The sequence below is a fragment of the Miscanthus floridulus genome, chromosome 1 (assembly GCF_019320115.1).
Source record: "Miscanthus floridulus cultivar M001 chromosome 1, ASM1932011v1, whole genome shotgun sequence".
Lineage (NCBI taxonomy): Eukaryota > Viridiplantae > Streptophyta > Magnoliopsida > Poales > Poaceae > Miscanthus > Miscanthus floridulus.
Genome location: NC_089580.1, coordinates 144111191 through 144132075, shown reverse-complemented (window position 1 = coordinate 144132075; position 20885 = coordinate 144111191). Strand labels below are relative to the sequence as shown.

Genomic DNA, 20885 nt, shown 5'->3' with positions numbered 1-20885 from the left:
ATACTGAAATTGACAACAAAAAAATTAAGCTGAAATTGTCAAATAAAAAATAAAAACTAAAGTAAACAAAATGAAAAAAATAAACTATCACTAATTACTGAAATTGATAAATATAAACTGAAAACAAAAGTAGGAAAAATTTTAAAAAAAAGCTGACATAACCAAAACAGACTAAGTATAAGAAAGTTATCACATTTTTGAAAAAAAAAAGAAAACAAAACAAAAAATATGAGTGGAGCAACCCTACACCAGCTGCAGCAAGTGTCGTATCCTGCATGCATGGCCTTGCATGCAAGGCAGAGCGCCGCGTGGGCACGGAACGAGCAGGCGGGCCAGGCCGTGTGGGCTCACGTAGAGCAGGCAGGCCAGGCTGCGTGGGCGCGGGGTCGCGCACAAGCGCTAGAGCGCGACCTGTCGTCGGTTAAACTTTGCGCTTTCCATTGCAATAACAGGTGAGCGTGCCCATATAGGTTATTGGGCTTTGTGAGCCCACGAATAAATAACACATGGCCGATACTTAAAACTTAGTATAGACTCATGTCCCTGAATAAACAGATTATTAGAGTTATCTTAAGTTTTATTTTTTTTATGTTTAACTGAACTTATAGAAAAGAACATAAATATTTATGACACCAGTGTCTTGCCAAAAGGAATAATATGATTTTTACGGTGGTGACCATTAGGGTCAGGTGCTTCACCGAGTCGGTGATAAAGTCGAAAGGGAGATGAAGCTCATAGCCTGGCCCAAGTAAAGCCGTTGATGAAGATGGTGATGGAATCCATCTAGATCCATTTAGATCAGATTTATGCACATACTTCCTACCTAGCGCGTCAACCGTCATTGTTTTTACCACCAGCTGTAATTATGAGCGACGTATAGATGTATATCCTCCATGCTGATATCCGGAATCATCATATCATCATTAAGGAAGTTTGTCATGCAATCGCCGTCATTTAAGGGGTGAACATACGTTGAGCCGGTTGAGGCTAACATGGATCATGGCCACCCCTAGTAAATTTCTATAGAAATAGAACCCACTCTGCAATATTTTGTATACTTTTGCTCTTTGCTCTAACCTAATTAGCGTCACTCTCCCTGCCGATAAGCTCAAGCAACATCACTGCCGCCATGGCGCCATTGTGGTAGGCCATAGCCGACCTTCTGGCTACCCGCTCCCATGGCGGCGACCGGCGAGGTGTAGGTGGCGTTTGGGGCTGTTGCTTGCGTGGGGTGTTGACACTTTGCGAACAGAAAGATACGGGTATCAATTTTCCATTTTTATGAATCAATGCTAGGTAGCGTGTTCGTGCGTTGCTACGGGACAACTAAATTTTTGTACTAAAAATACAAGGATCACACAATAAAATAACAATACTGTGAAATTAAATACGACATTAAAGTGATATTTAATCCAAAAAGGTAAAGTTCGTAAAAATAAAATAAGATAAAATTTGTAAAAAATAAACAAACGATCAAATTCATTAAAATTCACGTCTCATATATTATATAACCAAATATTTTTATCACATAATAAATGTCGCATAACGACTATGAGGCATGTTCAAGACTACGAGGCATGTTCAAGCAGCTATGAGGCCAAGAACGGATTCACAAAATGAGGTATTTTCAAGCAAGTTTTATGGCATCATGATCACTAAATCAATAAGTTACAAAACATTCATGTTTACAATTCAGAATGTGGAGAGGCCATCGTCACAAGCTCAAGGAACTCCCCTTCAGAATTGCATTGAAGTACTTGCTCAGGGGAGAGGCCATCGAGGACTCCTTCTGGAAGTTCCCTGAACCATGCATGTCCAATTTAAATGTACAAAAGTTTCGGTTATCTGAACTATGCCTATCCAATTTAAATGTCCAATTTAAACATAGTTTCATGGTTGTTTCAAGCTGACAGATGTCCTACCTTAATTAGGCTGGCCAAGCAGTGAACACCAATGTCCTCAGGTACAACTCCTTTGTTCAGCTGGTCCCTCGCGTGTTCCTCTTGGTCATTCTCCGGATTAATGCGAAAGATTCCCTCAGCCTGAAATTGGAATGCAGGAAACTTCAGGGTCTACATGGTTTCACTACTTGATACATTTCTTAGGGAAAGTAAATTTACCATGCACTTGCTGGTTGACAGAACAATTCTGAAACAAATGCAAACACTGACAGAAATAAAACCTAAAGCTTAATTAAAAATCATGAAATTGACTCCTTGAATATTCTAAATTCTCTTGTAGTTTTCTGAAAATATCATACCTCATTTATAGTCAAAGGATTTATAGAAAAAATAACTTAAGCAAACAATAAATCTTCTGAATCCATTGTGTACTTTTGATTCAGGAGAACAAATAAGTTTCGAATTTAATTGGGTCTATCCTTTTCTGGCCTCGTCATTGCTTCATATACCAGTGCCACATGCTAAACCTTGACCAAAACTTTTTTGAACGAAACTCACAAATACAATAAAGCAGAGGTAGGAATTAGAAATACAAAGAAATGCAAATCAAACTTTTTTAGTCGAAACTCACAAATACAAATAGAATTAGTGAACCTTTTTTAGCATACATAAGACAACTTTCTCTGCTGAACCAACCTGACCGATGCTAGCTGCAGCAAGCAGTTCATAGTCGAAACTCCTCAACTTGGAGGACCAGTCAGGAGTTAGGACCAAGCTCCGCATCAAGGACTGAATTTAGCTACTTTCTTAGCATAACATCAGCACATTGACGAACAATATCAAGAACTGCCAACACCTACATTAAGTTGGCCAAAGATCAGTTTGAATACACTTGGACATCACAAGGCTATGGCAAATGAAGCATCAAATAAAAGGATGGACCAAAACTATGGCAAATAATTTTACAAAAAAAAATTTAGCAATCTTCATTGTCACAATCTGAACAAAGGATGTGAACCTCTGTGATAACCACGTGCTTGCGGCACTTGCTTATGATGACTGTTTGTCCAGTTAAAGTGCAAATAAATTTCATTCATAAAACCAATGTCAACTATTTTAATTTTTTCATCTAATTTAACTAAATAAAAGAACCAAAATGAGTACTAATGTGCCCTGCATATTCCATCCTAAATAAGCATAAAGGAACATAGAACTGTTTGCAACCATCCAAAACTCCAAGTTTATATGCAGCTGACAGCGAAGCAGATAATTTACCCAGGACAGGCAAGATTTGCTTGCAGACATCAAGGAAGGACTTGGTTAGAATGACTCTGTTCTCTACCTTGACATGCTCCATCCCTTCAAAAGAGGGGATGAACACCGTCTCTACCATCTATGAACCTGAAAGAATCAACAAATATATCAACCAATCATCGCAACCAGGGGCAGACCCAGTAAAGAACATGATGTACACATGTACACCCAATAATTTTTGCAAAAAAATCATATTCGTTAGGCAAATACATATATAAACTTTAATTAGATTAGATCCGAATAGGGTTCGGGTGCTCGCTGCTCGGTTTCAGACAAAAGGAAGGGAAGAGAAGGGGTGAGAATACCTGGTGGGCATTGGCAATCAGTATATCACAAATCCTTATATTATGAATATGCAGCACAACCATGAGATATCCTTGAAAGGAAAGCTCAAAAACACTTTTACATGATAATAAATGTAAGCTAATGCAGAAAATCTGAGCCACATCCAAGTCCTTTGCAGCCCTGAGCTCTTGACCCTTGTGTTCTAATGGTGTAAACCCAAGTTGTCAACCAAATAAAATTAATTTAGTTCAAATTCTATATTATTTTAGTCTGGGTAATACTTATTGTTTGACAAATATCTAAGTGACCAATGTCACAACATCATTGGTTTAGTAATCAGTTGTTGAGTCCTTGCTGGTGTGCTGAGTATATTCTAAGGTTTGTTACCAACTTGTATTGGTCCATCACAAAGCCATTAATACGACTCGCTTACTGGATTGGCTAACTTCAGAATAATCAAAGCAAATCACAATTACAAAAAACACACAAAGGAAAGCACGAAATGTGGTTCAACACTGGCTTGCTACCACTACTTTTCTAAAATTGACTCTTTGCTCCATCAGAACATGAAACTCGCGATGGCAACGGGGAATTCCCCGTCGGTGATCGTCCTCCCATCCCCGTCCCCGTGAAAGCTCACAGGGGACATTATGTCCCCATCCCCGAAACCGAACGGGGAATGCATCCCCGACGGGGTCCTCGTCCCCACGACAGTGACTCCTAGAAAAGTGAGACTAGAACCAGAGCCACGCAGCGCGGAACTGCAATTCACCGCCACTGGAGACCCACCGCGGCAACACGCCCCCCGCAGCTCCGAGCGTGGCCCGACCCAAGCCGCAGACGCGGACAACAGGCGGGGGGGATCCTGGGCCGAAAACCAAGTGCCAAATAGGGCGGCGCGGATCAGCGGGGGAGGAAGGGCGGGCAGAGCTCACCTCGGCAGCAGCGCGGCGGCGGGGCACGCGGAGCGAATCTCGCGCGAGGCGGCGCCGATTGGAGCAAAAGCGGGGGGGACAGTCACGACCCGCTTTTCCCTTTCCTCTCCCCTCCTTCCCTGCTCTCTGTCTCTCCCCCCACTTGGCAGTCTGTGCGAGTCTGTGAACCGTGAGAACGAGAGTGCGAGTCTGCGAGATGCCGAGCGAGACAGGGGGCGGCGCGATGGCTTGAGGAACGAATTAGGGTTGGAATGGTGCATTATATACTCCGTGACTTACTAGGCCTTTTACATGGGCCTAGCGAGTGGCGACCTGGTCGTCTGGTGCCTTCTTCGTGGGGCGGGTTGACGGGGATTGGGGTCGGGAACCAGACAACCATCCCCGTCCCCGTCATCCCCGACGGGGACAACATTCCTACCAAATCCTTCCCCATGGGGATTAATTCCCCCCCATCCCCATCCCCTAATGGAAGAATTCCCCACGGGGAATCGGGGATCGGGTCCCCGTTGACATCTTTACATGAAACACACCTGATAAAAAGTAAAAGGTTTATCAACTTTTTGTTCCATATAACATTATTATTCCATTACTTGCCATAGACACAAAACATTAGGCTTGCTACCTTAAATGTCTTGCTACCTTAAATGTCTGTCCACAACCACTACCCTGAAATAACCATCAACAATTACTGGCATCAGTCTGCGAGAGAAAGGAGGTTGAGCCATCTTTAGATAATATCTGAAAGTTCATTACCAAAAATTCACAAGTGCTAAAAAAGATAGGCATATCCTACTACTTGCATAGAGTATTATATAACCTTTTTTATGGCTGATGACATGAATTAAGAACAAAATGAATAATGGCATGAACTCAATAGATAGCAGTCATATGGAAATTTTCTAGGCTTGTGGCGCCTTTGATAATGCCATGATAATGCCCGTGAGATTAGGGGATACCAAGAACAAATTAGTGGTTATTCGTGGAACAAATACCAGGGGACAGATCAGTGGTTATGTGTGGGAACTGATTATTGGCACACATGCTACCACATTCCTGATTAAAACAAGCAATAGCACACATCACCTTTGCCTAATATAGAATTGCAGCTCGATCAATTCTTTCCTGTGATGTGCTGTTGCTATGGTGATTGGTGACCGAGACACCATCTATCAGGGCGCTGAGTCCCTAGTGGACCAGGGCGACAAGCATGGGCGTTGTTCCGTGGTGATGTGATAATACAACAGATTCCTAAAAAATAACAAAAGATTTCATTCAATTATAGGCTCACAGATGACAGATCCACAATCCCTAAACCTTTACAGTTCAATCTTCCTTCGTCTCTAATGATGGCCCTGTTCGCTTCTCTTATAATCTGTCTTTTTCAGCTTGTTTTTTCAGTCGGAACAGTATTTTTTTCTCACAACAAATTAGCCGAAACAGTGTTTCGGCTTATTTTTCAGTGAAGCAAACGGGGCTGATGTCCAAACCCTAACACTGAGAATGAGATTTGAGAATTGGGGGAAAGTAGTGGAATGGAGAAGAACAAGCACTCACGAGAGGCCAGTAGGCCACAGGGCACCACGACCCTGCTGGACGGTCGCCGGCCGGCGTAGTGGCGCCGATGGACCGGCGCCTAGCGAGGGCGATCGGCACCTCCTCGCTCCTCGCTTCCGTGGGGGCGGCGGCGAACGAGAGGGTGAGGGAGCAGGTGAGCCGGAGGGCGGCGCGCGTGGCGGCAGCGGCCGGAGGGAGGCACGGAGGGAGTCCTGGTGGGGGAGGGCAGCGGGGCCGGGCGTCGGCATTGTGCGTGAAGAGGGCGTGCGCGGTGCGAGGATGAGATCCTTGCTCCTCGTGTCTCCCTTGGCGGCGGCAGGCTTCGGTGGTTCCTGCGAAGGGCGCGGTGTGGATCGCGACTTCGCGAGGCCGGCGGTAGTCGCGACTTCGCGAGGGCGTGGGCACGGATAGCAGGCATGCGATTGATTGACTGATTGATTCCTACGTTGTTTGACTGATTTGTTTCCACTTTTACCGGAGGAATTGTCGCACGGTGAAGGAAGGGACGCGCGAGCGGCGGCGTCGCATGGGGCAGACCGACGCCGCGCGAGGTTTCCTTCCTTTCGCGTATCGTCGCGCGACATGGAACGCACGGACCGGGGGGCAGAGCGACGAAACAAAAGTTGCATAAAAATGTTCACGGTTTATTGTTTTTAATTGTAGGAGATACAGTGGCAACGGATAGTGCACAAGGTGTGAGCACACAGATGACTTCTTCCGCCCCTCCCGAAGAAGATGCGCAACAAAAAGACAAACAAATATCGTTCAATTACCATCACGTGCCATCACGACTCTCCCAAAGTTTCCAGCAGATTGAGAGCAGCTCGTCTGACATTTTTGTTTCTCTTGGACATTGTGCATGTACATCCAATGGACGTGTTTGGATGCATGCGGCGTGATTCCACGGTGTGGTAGCACACGCTGAACACCCTAGCGCTTAACGTACTACAGACATAATAATGCTGCTCAGGGCTTTTCGAAAAATTAATGCTGTTCAGTGATTTGCTGGCACAGGTGGTACTTCGCCGACGACGATGACCGCGTGCGTCAGGTAGTCGGACGACCGTCGTCGTCTGTACGCAGTGCAGGTGCAGCCAGCTCGCATGGTTGGCATGCGAGACTTGGAAACCGTTAATAAGACGGCCGGCCGGCCTGCCAGTCCAAATAAAGTACGCCTTGGAGATAGAGTTCGGCAGCCTTCTTTTGGTGTCATCTCTGCTGTTGTTGCGGGTGTGCGCCGCGGTCTGCTCACCTGTCTGTCACGTCACAGAAGGAGAAGGGGATGCGCAGCATGCATGTTCCACGCAAAGCAACACGCATGCCCACGAAAATCTACCACGCAGGGCAGCTCGTAATACAAGCAGCTGTCTGACGTGCCATACATGCATGTATATATGGTAGCCAGTTTTTAGCTGGTTCTTTTCTTCAGATCGTATCGATCGATCTAGAACTCTGCTTTTTGTTACGATACGTTTGGTTATATATAGAAGGTGTGAAACACCTTATGGTAGCGCATCTTAGGTAGACGGTAGCCAAGTCATGAATGGAGCTGGCTCGCATATTCGCACATGACCGTTTGTTCGAGATCCATTGATGAGCCGTCCGGCAATTGCCTAAAATCAGTTCGTGTAGCAATAGCAGTAGCACACACAAATTAGCTTAGACTTGCTAGTACTAGTAGATAGCAAAGTCAACTCACGCTAACGCCATGCCCTCGTGGGCCAGCCGGGAGTGTCAGTGGTGATCTCTCCAGCTCGCCCAGCGGCTGAGTTGGGTCTTGACCTCGCGCCCTGATCGAGAAAGTCCAACCCTACATGGTTAGTGGGCCCCGTCACACTGCCCTATAAAGAGAGCTGGGGCCGGCGGCTCTCTTTACGAGGTTTGACCGAGCTACAGTTTCCACCGACAAAATCCTAACACCGATCTAGAGAGGGTGCGTAGCCACTGACGGGAAGCACCACCACGAGGTTCGCCGCCGCCACTGGACCGCACCTACGACCGCTACATCACCCGACGCCCTTCGGCAACATCACCGACGTGATGGACGGCTCCAGCAGCTCCACCAAACCCTCCGACGGCTAGAGACCACTGCCCCTCTCCCTTCTTCTCCACCAAGATCTCGTAGTTCATGTTCTAGGGTTTGTTCATCATGTTCTAGTCAAGTTGTACCCGCTAGATCTATGCCTAGTTGATCCTACAGTTTCTATCAATGGTATCAGTCGAGCCTAATCTGGGCGTAGATCTAGGCTTTGGGGTAGAAAATAAGAAAAAAATTAGAAGGAGATGATTCGATTTTTGATCTGGATGAAACCATAACCCTAACCCTAAAGGGGAAAGGACGGAGAAGGGGAGGAACCTACCTGGGTTTTCTTGCGTCCGTCGACACCGCTGTTTGCGCGGGAAGAAGACCGCGCCACCGCTTCGCCGGGGCGCAGGAAGGGAGCCGCCGGAGGGCGCGGCCTCGCCGCCGCGTGTACCCTACTGGGATTGGGCTCAGGGCACCGCAGCAAGACCGCTCGACGGCGGCGCGCTCACCCTCGGGTGAATGCGCGCGCCAGCGCCGCCGACCTCTTTCCTCCGGCTGCACTGCGGGTGGCCGCCGTCGCTGCTCTGCTTCGCGCTGTGAGAGGGAGAGGGAAGAAAATGCATTTAGGGTTTAGGGGCACGACCGGCGTGGGGTTTTTGATCTCCCGAAAACGGCGCCTGGCCGTCGGATCTGGATGGACGGCTAAGAGCGCGTCGGGCCATTTTTGGCCCAGGCGGGGAGGCACTTTCCCGGCCCAGGCCCAGGTTGCGGCCTGGGCAAGGGGGAGGCGCCGCGAGCATGTGCGCGCGAGCCAGCCACGGGCCGCAGCTGGGCCGCCGAGGGTGCGCGTGCGCCGCTGCTGCTGCCAGGCCGCGCACTGCTGTTGCTGGGCCGCGCGCTGCTGATTGCGTTGTTGTGCTGCTGTTGCATGTAGGGCCGGGCTAAAGGAACAACACTCAATGTTTTTTAATATTATTCATTTTTAGAAGCATTTTGATGTTTTTCTCTATGTTTTGATGCTAAATCTCAGTCAAAATTTGAACCAACGGAATAATTTTTTCAGAGAATAGATGAGTACAGTCAAATGCTTCTGAAAAGTAGATAATGTTTTTTTTCATGTTTCCGCTGCGGATGATGATGTTTATGATCTTCTAATTAAATTCGAACCAACAGGATGATTTAATTTTGAGGAGTAGTTATAATTTTTAGTAAATTTATGATTTTGCTATTTTCTAACTAAAGTTGTTGATAGCAATATTATAAATGTTTGATTTATGAGTTTATGCATTGATTCTAATTTTTGCCCAACGGTGATGTCAAATTAATGTAGAAGAAGTTGTATGTTTTAATTTTGACCAACGTTAAATTAAGGCATGCAATCATTATGTTATATTTTCTCACTTTCTCTGACACTGTTTTTCAGGACTCAATCCTATGGCATTTATCTCGCATATTCCGCCTCTTGAAGGGGGCAACTACAGAGTATGACGAGAGAAGTATGAGCTCGCACTTGCGCTGCCCGAGAAAGACTTAGCACTTACCTCTCCGTGTCCTACTGAGCCAGAGGACCTGGTGAGGGCAGCAAATGAGACTGATGCTGATTTCAGTGCTCGAAAGCGAGATCATGCAGAAGTTAGAATGAAATATGATCTTGATCGGAAGAAATGGGACATCTCGAACCACAAGTGCTTAATGGTGGCCAAGTCCACTATATCAGATGCTATTCGGGGATCAATCCCAGGTTGTGATACCGCCACCGAGTATCTTAAGAAAGTGGAGAGTCAGTTTACTGGCTCTTCAAAGGCTTATGCAAGTACCTTGATACAGAAATTATTCAATGAGAAATACTCTGGTGGAGGTATAAGAGAACACATATTGAACATGAGCAACATGACATCCAAGCTCAAGCCAATGAATTTGGGGCTCAAAGATGAGTTTCTGATTCATTTGGTTTTTGCTTCCTTACCAAAAGAGTATGAAACTTTTGTTGTTAACTACAACATGCAGCCCGATAAGTGGGACATTGTGAAGCTCATTGCAATATGTGTGCAAGAGGAGGAGAGGCTTAAAAGCTCACAGGGTGACTCTGCAAACCTTGTGAAGAACAATAAAAGGAAGAATTTTAATGCCCAACCTCACGGGAAAGCCCCTCAGATTGATCACTAGCAGAAGAACAACAATGTACAAGTTGACAAGGATCAGTGCAAATGGTGCAAGAAGCGTGGACATTACCAGAAGGATTGTCCAGAGTTCCTGAAGAACCTTTTGAAGAAAAGTGAGGACATTATTACATTCATAGATGAGTTCTTGTATTTAAGTTATTCAAAATCTACTTGGTGGATTGACTCAGGTGCAACTATTCATGTTGCAAATTCATTATAGGGATTCCATACGAGGAGGACCCTACAAAGAGGAGAAAGAAGAATTAAAGTAGCAAATGGAGTTGAAGCTGAAGTCGAAGCCATTGGAGATCTCTCTCTAGAATTAGTTGATGGTTTTGTACTTAAGCTTTCAGATGTTCTATATGTACCCTCTTTGTGAAGAAACTTAATAAGTGTTTCACATTTAGATGACGATGAATATGATTGCCATTTTGGTAATGGCAAATGTCAGATTGTTTATAATAATAAATGTGTTGGTCTTGCCTTCTGACAAGACAAGCTTTATTTATTATCACTTTCTGAGAATGTGAATGATGTAAGTACTGAGAATAAGAATGCCTCTTGGTCTATGAATGCAAGTAATAAGCGGAAGAGAGTTCATGTTGTATCATCGAAATTATGGCACTATCGTTTAGGCCATATTTTGAGGGGGAGAATAGAGCGATTGATTAAGAAATCAATTCTTTCGCCTTTAGAATTTTTAGATTTAGAGCAATGCATTGATTGCATAAAAGGAAAGTACGTTAAGAAAATAAAGAAAGATGTCAAATGAAGCGCAGGAATTTTAAAAATAGTTCACACAGACATCTGTGGTCCTTTTCCTGTGAAAAGTGTGGATGATTATGATTCATTTATAACATTCACAGATGACTATTCTTGTTTTGACTATATTTATCCAATTAAGGAAACATCAGAAGCATTGGATAAATTTAAGATATTTAAGGCTGAAGTAGACAATTAGCACAACTTAAAGATTAAGGTAGTAAGGTACGACCGTGGGGGAGAGTACTACGGTCGACACACCCCATATGGCTAAGTTCCTGGACTCTTTGCAAGGTTCTTACAGGAAAATGGCATAGTAGCCCAGTATTCTACACCGAGCGAGCCTCAGTAGAATGGAGTAGCTGAAAGACGCAACCGTACCTTAATGGATATGATGAGAAGCATGACAAGTTACTCTACCTTACCGATAAGTTTATGGATGGAGGCGTTAAAAACCACCATTCATATTCTTAATCGAGTGCCAAGCAAGTCGGTGCCCAAAACGCCGTATGAGTTGTGGACAGGAAAGAAACCCTCACTTAACTATTTACGTGTGTGGGGTTGTCCAGCTGAGGCAAAAGTTTTTAACCCAAACATTGGGACGCTAGACTCCAAGACAACCAGTTGCCATTTCATTGACTATCCAAAAAAGTCAAAAGGTTATCGCTTCTATTGTCCTGACAGACAAACGAAGTTTGTAGAAACAAGACATGTTATCTTCTTAGAGGATGATATGATTAGGGGGAGCATGGTAGTGCGAGAAATTAGTTTTGAAGAGAAGCGGGTATACATGCCCACTCCTATGGTTCAGGAGCCATTCTTCACGCTACCTGTTGTTGTTGTACCAACAGTGCAAGACACTATAGTAACAACACCTATTGTTAGTTCTCCTGTGGCAACAATAAATGAACATGAGGAACCTATCGTTCAGGATCCCATAGAACCCGTTGTCACACATGAGGAAGAGCAACAACAACCTCATATAGAACAAGCGTCATCTAACGAGGCCCCTAGAAGGTCTCAAAGAGTCAGGAGATCAGCCATTCCTAATGACTACGAAGTTTATGAATATGAGGAATTTCAAATGGAGGGTGATCCCACCTCATTTGAAAAAGCCATGAGAAGCGCTCACTCATCCAAGTGGCTTAAAGCCATGGAAGATAAAATAAAATCAATGAAAACCAACGGTGTTTGGGATTTAGAAACAATTCCTAAAGGAGCCAAGACAGTAGGCTATAAATGGGTCTATAAAATCAAACATGACTCCAAAGGAAATATAGAAAGATTCAAAGCGTGACTTGTGGCGAAAGGCTTCATGCAAAGAGAAGGTATAGATTATAATGAGATATTTTCTCCAGTCTCATGTAAGGATTCTTTTAGAATCATAATGGCGCTTGTAGCACATTACGATTTAGAATTACATCAGATGGATGTAAAGACGACGTTCCGAAACGGGGATCTGGAGGAAAATGTTTACATGGCACAACCGAAAGGTTTTGTTGTGGAAGGAAAAGAACGTATGGGGTGCCGCTTGAAGAAATCCATTTACGGATTAAAACAAGCTTAGACAGTGGTATTTGAAGTTTGATAGTACAATAAAAAAATTTCGGTTTCAATAAAATGTAGATGACAATTGCGTTTATGCAAAGTTCAAGAATGAGAAATACATTTTCCTAGTCTTGTATGTGGATGACATCTTGCTCGCTAGCAGTGATGTTAATCTACTACTAGACACAAAGAAGTTCTTGTTCTCAAAGTTTGATATGAATGATCTCGGTGAAGCTTCATTCGTCCTAGGAATAGAGATTCACCGAGATAGAGAAAAGGTGGTTTTAGAATTATCACAAAAGGCATACTTAGAAAAAGTTCTAAAGAAATACTGTAACAGAACCGACCAATTATACGAAATTAAGTAAGAAAATCATCCGCCAGAGCAGACGATTTAGCAAACTTAAGCCCGTATAACCCGGTAGTCCGTGAAATCACGAAGGATTTCAAACCAACTCACATCCCAGCCAAGATCGTAATAAGTTTAGCGGTCACCATCACATATTACATAAAAGTTTGCATCGCAGATACATCAGAGTTTAAACATAGTTATTATAAAACGAGTTCGAATAAAAGTAGCGGAAGCCATTTGTTCAAAACCACACACACTCACACGGAGTTCAAATACAGTGCCAGCTAATGATCATCTCCAACAAAAGCATCAGACGAGACGTAAGGAATGACCATGCCCATGGTCCTAAGCATCACCCATCACAGGATAAAGGCAGTTGATACAGTAGCCGTAATACATCTGCCCATCTGCAACAAGTGGGAATAAAACCCTGAGTACGAGAAGGTACTCAGCTAGACTTACCCGACATAACCGAAAATAAAGTGACACCAAGGATTATGAAGGCTTTATAGTAGGGTAGCTGACTCATTTGCAAAAAGAAGCATTTTTAGCATTTCAAGAACCTTTCCAAAAGCATTATTGTCAAGTTAATTATTATTAACCTGTCGACTAGATTTGCACCTATACTAGAGCAAACATGTGATTAAGCCAATACTGATAACCAATGATCATTAACAACTTCCATATTGTCATATTCATTATAACTGTCCAAGTGTTCCATTGACATTACTACGATGAAGTAACTCAAGTCAAGTGCTCACTATCCAGGAGCGATGGCGATTCGAATCGATTCCTAACCAGCTGGTGATTTATTCCTTACACAAACCTCACTCACCCGCTAAAGTGAGGTATTGATCACCGAGTCAACTATCCAGGAGTCTCGAGTTTGCCAGGAACCACATGTACCCGGGGGCCGACCGACTGCACTTTGGTCTTATCATCTCGCCCTCGTGTCCTACCACACCTGCTCCAGCACAGTGCGCTGTGGGCAATCTACTCGGCCCGAATAATCTCCCAGCTTCGCAGTCGGAAGGTACTTTATCCGGCCAGCTAAATGTAAGGCATGCGTTCAACATGACTCGAGGCCCAACAACGGTCGGTCCTTAATCGACACAGATGGAAAGCACTACAGTTCAAAACTCTGTAAGTCTCCGTCCGGTCTCAACTTCATTTAACACTTAGTTATACCATGACTTCATAGTCATCCAAGCAGATCCAGGTAACCACCTATAGCTCGCAGGTGACAGGAAATCACCCGACTTCTACCGGTCTAAGCCAGCTAAGCATTGACTCGACTGCGGATACCAGGGTAACAAGGATATAGTATAACAAAGGTAGACAAGGTATAATGCAGCAACGGTTGCAAACAACTCCTGAACGTAATGCATCAATTAAAGTAAAGCATTTAATTAATAATTGCAAACCGGGGAGAAAATGCTCCGGGGCTTGCCTCTCTCGAAGGAGCTCGGGCGGTGATCAGGGCACTCCGGAAGTTCCTCAACGTCCTCCTCGTCGGCTTCGAGCACTTCCTGCGGCTGCACCTCGAGCTGCTCCTCGGGTATGACGACTGGGTTCTCGGTTTGCGATCCTGTATGATGCAATATGCGTAAGTGCTTATGCAATCGGAGCATCGGATGAGATGAATACAATGGATATGCTTGAATGCAGGATAGTCGACATCATCCAAGAACATATACTACAAGCACATGTCATCTACTGCATTCTCTTCTACTACTAATATGCTAAGTCAACACATCTTATTAAATGCTTCAACGATACACCAAAGCTTCACTAATTTCTTAATCATACATAAAGCAACACTTGATTAAACCCTAATTAATAATGGGTTTGAATAGCAACATCTATTTTTATTACTTAGAAAAATCTTAGAAAATTACCATAGCATAGTACTACCCTAAGTAGTCTACCATCAGATTTTCATGGTATTTGAATGAGTGGATTAGCCTACACAAAAATAACAAGCTATGGCATGATTATGAACATGAAAATACTTTGTACTGTGAAAAGTGTCAAACAATAGAAGAAATATTTTTCCTATGTTCTACACAGCAAATAATTACTGTACAAAAATTATCACATGCATGTTTTATACAAATTTTGCTCTCTAGCAAAAATAACAAAAATCAGCCATTAAAGGCACTTGAACTACACCTCATAATTTTTCTACAGCACATGCATGACACATATTTTTCCTAGGAAGTACATTACATAAGAAGATTAACAAACTTGGAATCATATTTTTCTGAAGCCTATAGGTTTTTCTACACATTTTTCAAGTTATCAGCAATATCAAGGATTAAATAAAGCTCTACAGAAAAGTATCTCAAAAATGTCATGCAATATTTTTATCATGTAGATCTGGTGACAAGAAACACAACAAAATTTGTTTCAACAAATTTGGAGCAAATTTGAGCAAGTTATAAATTTCCAAAGCATTTAACAGAATTCTGAAAAGCATATCTTAAATTCATTTTAAAACAAGCCGACAAAATTGCTGGATGCACCCGGTGCTGTACACCCAGAGGGGCTGCCACGCGGGACCCACGGTCAAGCCGGACCCACGCGTCAGCAGGAGCCGAGGCAGGGCCGCCGTTGACCGGCCGGCTCTCGCCGACGACGAGGTCCCCGGCGAAACGGAGGGCACCAACGTGCTCCTCATGACAAACCACGTCGGATAGAGGTGAATAGGGAGGGGCGGTTCATGGGAGAGAGGCTCGTCGACGGCAATGGCGGAGCGGCGGCGCGGGTCGTCGTCGGTGGAGCGTCTCCGGCCACGGTATGGCGAAAAGAGGCGCTCGGGAGACTCAACATCGCAGTGCGGTGCTTGTGCGCGCGAAGGAAAGGCGGGAAGGGAAGCGGAGCGGGGGAGTCCACGGGAGCGGAGCTCACCAGTGAGCTCGGCCATGCTCCGGCGAGCAATTCCCGAGGAAGGGATGCTTACCACGGCGAAATGACACGAGCACGGGGTGCGCGAGGAGGAGGCGGAGCTGCGGGCGAGATGGAGAGTTCAACGGCGAGCTAGGACAGCCGGACGAGCTGGCTCCGGCGAGGCGCGGCGCGCGGTGGCGATGGCGGGCGCGCGCTGCTGCTGTCGCTGCGGCTGAGCACGCGGAAGAGTGAAGTGGAGGATTGAGGAGGAGGCAGCGCTGCTCGGCAGGTGTAGGTGCGTGCGTGGAGGCGAAGCAGGCCGTGGCTGCCGTGCGGCGGGCGTCGCCGACGCATGGTCGCCACGCGTCGGGCGTCGCCTGACGCGGTCGGGACACGGCGCGGCGCGGCGCGCGCGTAGGCAGGCCAGGCGAGCGGGCCAGCGCGGGAGCTGGGCCGAGCGCGGGGCGCGCGAGGCTTGCTGGGCCGGCTTCGGCCGTGGGCCGAGAAAGGAGGCGGCGGCCCGCGAAAGGAGAGAACTTTTTTTTTTCAAATTCTATTTTCAAGAAATTTTCAAATTCCAGTTTTCAAATATCATTTTGGGCAAGAAAATGACATCTTTTGAAAATAGCCCAAAAATAAAAGTTGCTTAGAATTTAATCCTCTACATCTTTGCTTTTATGACCAAAGTCCAATTCTTGATAGATTTTGAATTATAAAATTAAAGTCAATTTTAACTCAAAACCCTAATTTTGGAGAATTATTTTTAAAGCGAAATTTGGCAAAAATTTGAATACAAACTTTGCTCCAAAAATTGTGCTAAATAATTCTAGATGACTTACAATCATAGCCAAACATGTTTTACTAACCTAGCAAGCATAATTTGGGCAAAAACAACTCTAAACAAGTGTATGCAACATTCATGTTTCCCGAGCATGTTTCATATGTTTCGAAACGGGGTTTCAGTTATTATTTACATGATTAGGCATGTATGATTAGGATGCTTGAAGATGCATAATATGCATGATTTGCAGTGCCTAATTATTGGTCATAACACCGGGGTGTTACAAATACAGTATGCAAAATTGTAACTCTTCACCTGCTCCCATAGTCAAGGGCGACATATATGGGGAATTTCAATGTCCTAGGAACCAATATGAGATCGATCAAATAAAAGCGGTTCCATATAGTTCAGCTGTCGAAAGTTTACAGTATGCTCAAGTGTGTACTCGTCCTGACTTAGCATTTGTTATCGGGTTACTTGACAGATATCAGAGTAATCCAGAAATAGAACACTGAAAATTAGTAAAGAAAGTTTTATGTTACCTGCAAGGTACGAAGGGTCTCATGCTAACTTACAGAAGATCTTATTCCCTGCACATAGAGGGGTATACATATTCTGATTATGCGGAAGATGATAGAAAATCCACGTTAGGATATATATTCACTCTCGCAGGAACAGCTATATCATGAAAAAACTCAAAGCAAATCGTTACTACATCGTCCACAATATATGCCGAGTTTGTAGCATGTTATGAGGCCACAGGACAGATGAATTAGCTGAAGAAATTCATGCCCGGATTGAAAGTGGTAGATGACATACATAAGCCACTCAAGTTATACTGCGATAATAATCCAGTAGTACGTTATGCTCACAACAATAAGTCAAGTGGTGCTGCCAAACACATTGACATAAAGTATTATGTTGTGAAAGATAAAGTTTGGGATCATATAATTAGTCTTGAGCATATAAGAACAGAAAAGATGCTCGCGGATCCGTTTATAAAAGGCTTACCACCCAACGTGTTCAGAGAACACTTAGCCGGCATAGGTTTAAGGGAAAGCCTATGATTCCTGGACAATAAGGGTCTAGTTGAGAATCTGTTTAAAAAACAGAGAAGTGCATTATAGCCGTTTAATCTAATGGCAACTGACCGTGACGATGAGCCATGCTCTATGCACTAATCTGTGATGGAATGAAAATAAGATAAAGTAAGTAGGTTAAGTTTAAGTAATAAGATGAGATCAAGAGAGAGATTGTTAGTGGTGATTTCTCCAGCTCGGCCCAACGGCTGAGTTGGGCCTTGACCTCGCGCCCTGATCGGGGACGCCCAACCCTACATAGTTGGTGGGCCCCAATCACAATGCGCTATAAAGAGAGGTGGGGGCCGGTGGCTCTCTTTACGATGTTGACTGAGCTACAGTTTCCACCGACAAAACCCTAGCACCGATCTAAAGAGGGTGCGCAGCCAGTGACGGAAAGCACCACCACGAGATTCGCCGCAGCCACTGGACCGCACCTACGACCGCTGCATCACCCAACGCCCTCCGGCAACATCACCGACGTGATAGACGGCTCCAGCAGCTCCACCAAACCGTCCGACGGTCAGAGACCACTGCCCTTCTCCTTTTTTTCTCCACCTAGATCTCGTAGTTCATGTTTTAGGGTTTGTTCATCATGTTCTAGTCAAATTGTACATGCTAGGTCTATGCCTAATTGATCCAACAGTTTGTATCAGGAAGTACTTCTCAGTGTACTTGTTTGTATGATCGTAACAAACATTTTTTTCGTCAGCGTCGCCGTCGTCATCAGCCCAGTACTACATCAGCCGAACCTGTTCGTTGCGTAATACGGAGCAAGATAATATAAGATGCATTCAAGAGCAAATAAACGTATTCACGGGGTGTACTTCATAATAACGGCCGGCTACAGCGTTCTTGCAGCATCCGACGAGCTAGAAACGTACGTTGCCGTCCCTACACGGTCGCAGCACGTACATGTGCTGCTACTTGTTATTATGCAAGTATACTTGTAGTACTCGAGCTACTACCAGAGTCCATGCATCAGCTAGCTAGGTCCAGAGCTGGGCTTCGTGATCCGGTCACGTCGCCGAGTCCAGGTCCGAGCCGTAAAACGTCTGCTGGTACGCCGCGCCGAATCCGCTTCCGCCACCGCCGCAGTCCATCGTCGTCAGCGGCGACGACGGGTGCTGCTGCTGGTGGTACTGGTTGCCGTGGCGGTTGGCCATCTCGACGCAGAAGAGGGCCAGCAGGTTGGCGTGCTGCGCCTGCGCGTTGAGCAGGTCGGCCTGCGCGCGCGCCAGCTGCACCTTGAGCTCGTTGGCCTGCTTCTGCAGCCGGCACACCGCCCCCGCGCACCCGTACACCGGGTCCCGCAGCCGCGCCTCCGCCTCGTACACCATGCTGCTCACCGCGTCCGCCCGCGAGCTCTCCGGCAAATCCTGCATGCACCGTAGACGACGTAGATCATGTAACGTGCATGTCCGCCGCACATTGTTGACGACGCGCTCATCAGAAAGAAACCAGAAACCGTGCGTGCGTGCATGTCTGTGCGCGGCCCACACCGTACCTGGAGGAGCTTGATGATGTTGCTGGCGCCGAACACTCGGTGCGCCGTGGTGAACTTGGCGGGCTCCGTCGGCGGGAAGTAGGGAGCCAGCACGCAGCCGTCGGCGCAGCGGCGGCGGAGGATCTTGCACGCCGCGCATGGGCTCAGGACGACGGTCGGCGGCACGTTGCCCACCACCTGGACGGCGGGAGGAGGCGGCGGTGGTGGCGAGCACGACGACACCCTCGACGGCGGAGACACGGAGCGACAGTAGTTATATTGCTGCGCCGCCGCCGTAGTGCCCGTGCTCGCGTTGCCGTAGTCCATGACCGATCAATCGATCGAGAAGCCGGAGCAGCAGTGCTGCTGGCTGCTGCTATTTCAGCTAGTTGTACGAGAGCAGAGGTGTGATAATGATCTGCCGCTAGCTGGTAAATCAAAAGTAAAATTTGGTGGTGGTATATATAGGGAAATCGATCGAGACGTGTCTAGATTTTTTTCCCTAATCTTTCCTACTCTACGAGTGAGGCTCTTTTCCTTGGTGGAATATAATGCAGATCGATTGACGCAGCTAGCACAAAATGCTGACGATCAGGTCAACATCAATTCAGTTACGGTTTACTAGTAGTACGTCCGTGCTGTGCTTGCTTGGCCAAGTTTGGCAGGTTTTGAACTCTTGGAGCCAGGGATCGTTAGACGTGCATTTGCTGTAGTCAATTGCTACCGTGCATGTCACTCATGCCTTCTTCTTCGTGAATACTATATAGACTAGTGCCTGGAACTAATCCGATCGACATGTATTTTTTTCGTACATGTATGTAGGCTAGTTTACAAAACCAATTAACATACGTACGGCTGATTTCGAAATACATGTTTTGTTTCTCTCTTGTATGTAATTCTTCTACACTGCCGTATTTCGAATTCGAGGCGAGGTGACCCGAAGGCCAACTCCGTAGAAATGCTGGTCGGAAACCAAGACCTTATTGTTGTTGGTCGTTGCGTTGCGGCCCTGAATGTACGTATGTAGGCGGTAGTAGGAACCAAAAAAAAGTATCAATCATCTACACAACAGGTCTAATGGCCGTCGTCTCGTTATTAATTAGCTTCAGTCATGCAAAACATGAGCATATATATTCCAGCCATCTGTCGGGACATCGTCCATAAACGAGACTGGTGGTAGTATGCAAGTCAGACAGAGTGGCCATGGAAATCAAAGGGAGCTTGACCTGCACGTTAAGCAATAATAATGGAATACACCCCAAACTGAAAGGCGTGCTAGGATTGTGCTCTTGGTGTATCCATACCGTCCTTGCGTATATGCAACTGCAATGTTGGTGTTTTTTCAGGCTGGGAAGAATCTCTAAATCTTTCAGCCCAGTTACAAGTACTACTGGTCGTCATCCTGGACTGTTAACTTGGTCTGAATATAGCAGCCCAAATATGTTACCAAATGAGGCAAAGGATAATAGATGCTACCCATACAGTATATAAAGGTTTAGCTGACGATGATCAGTGATCACCACAAAGTGGAGTTAATTAGTGTTAGCTGATGATCACAAGTCCACAACACAGCGTTCAGTCAGAAACTCAGAATCAAGAGATGATGAGCTAGCTCATCCTTTGTTCCTGGCATGATTTTGGCGATCATGCATGTGAGCCTCCAGTTTTGCTGGAGACGTCGCCTTGTAATAAATCAAGCATAATTCTTCCTGTCGACGATGGATATATGGCATAAAGAGCATAATAGTCGCAAGCGAATCCAGAACTCTTATCTCATGTCAAAGGTCTGCTTCGAGAGCAGGACTTTTCCC

The 20885-nt window shown here is 45.5% G+C and overlaps 1 protein-coding gene across 1 annotated transcript; it reads right to left on the bottom strand.

Moving 5' to 3' along the window:
- Window positions 1-18450: 18450 nt before the first annotated feature.
- Window positions 18451-19492, bottom strand: LOC136496633 (LOB domain-containing protein 1-like). Its single transcript, XM_066492367.1, has 2 exons — window positions 19096-19492; window positions 18451-18967 (listed from the first exon to the last, which is right to left on the bottom strand). Exons 1-2 carry the CDS (start codon window positions 19399-19401, stop codon window positions 18608-18610), a joined length of 666 nt encoding a protein of 221 aa, XP_066348464.1. The 5' UTR covers window positions 19402-19492; the 3' UTR covers window positions 18451-18607.
- Between the last annotated feature and the right edge of the window lie 1393 nt (window positions 19493-20885).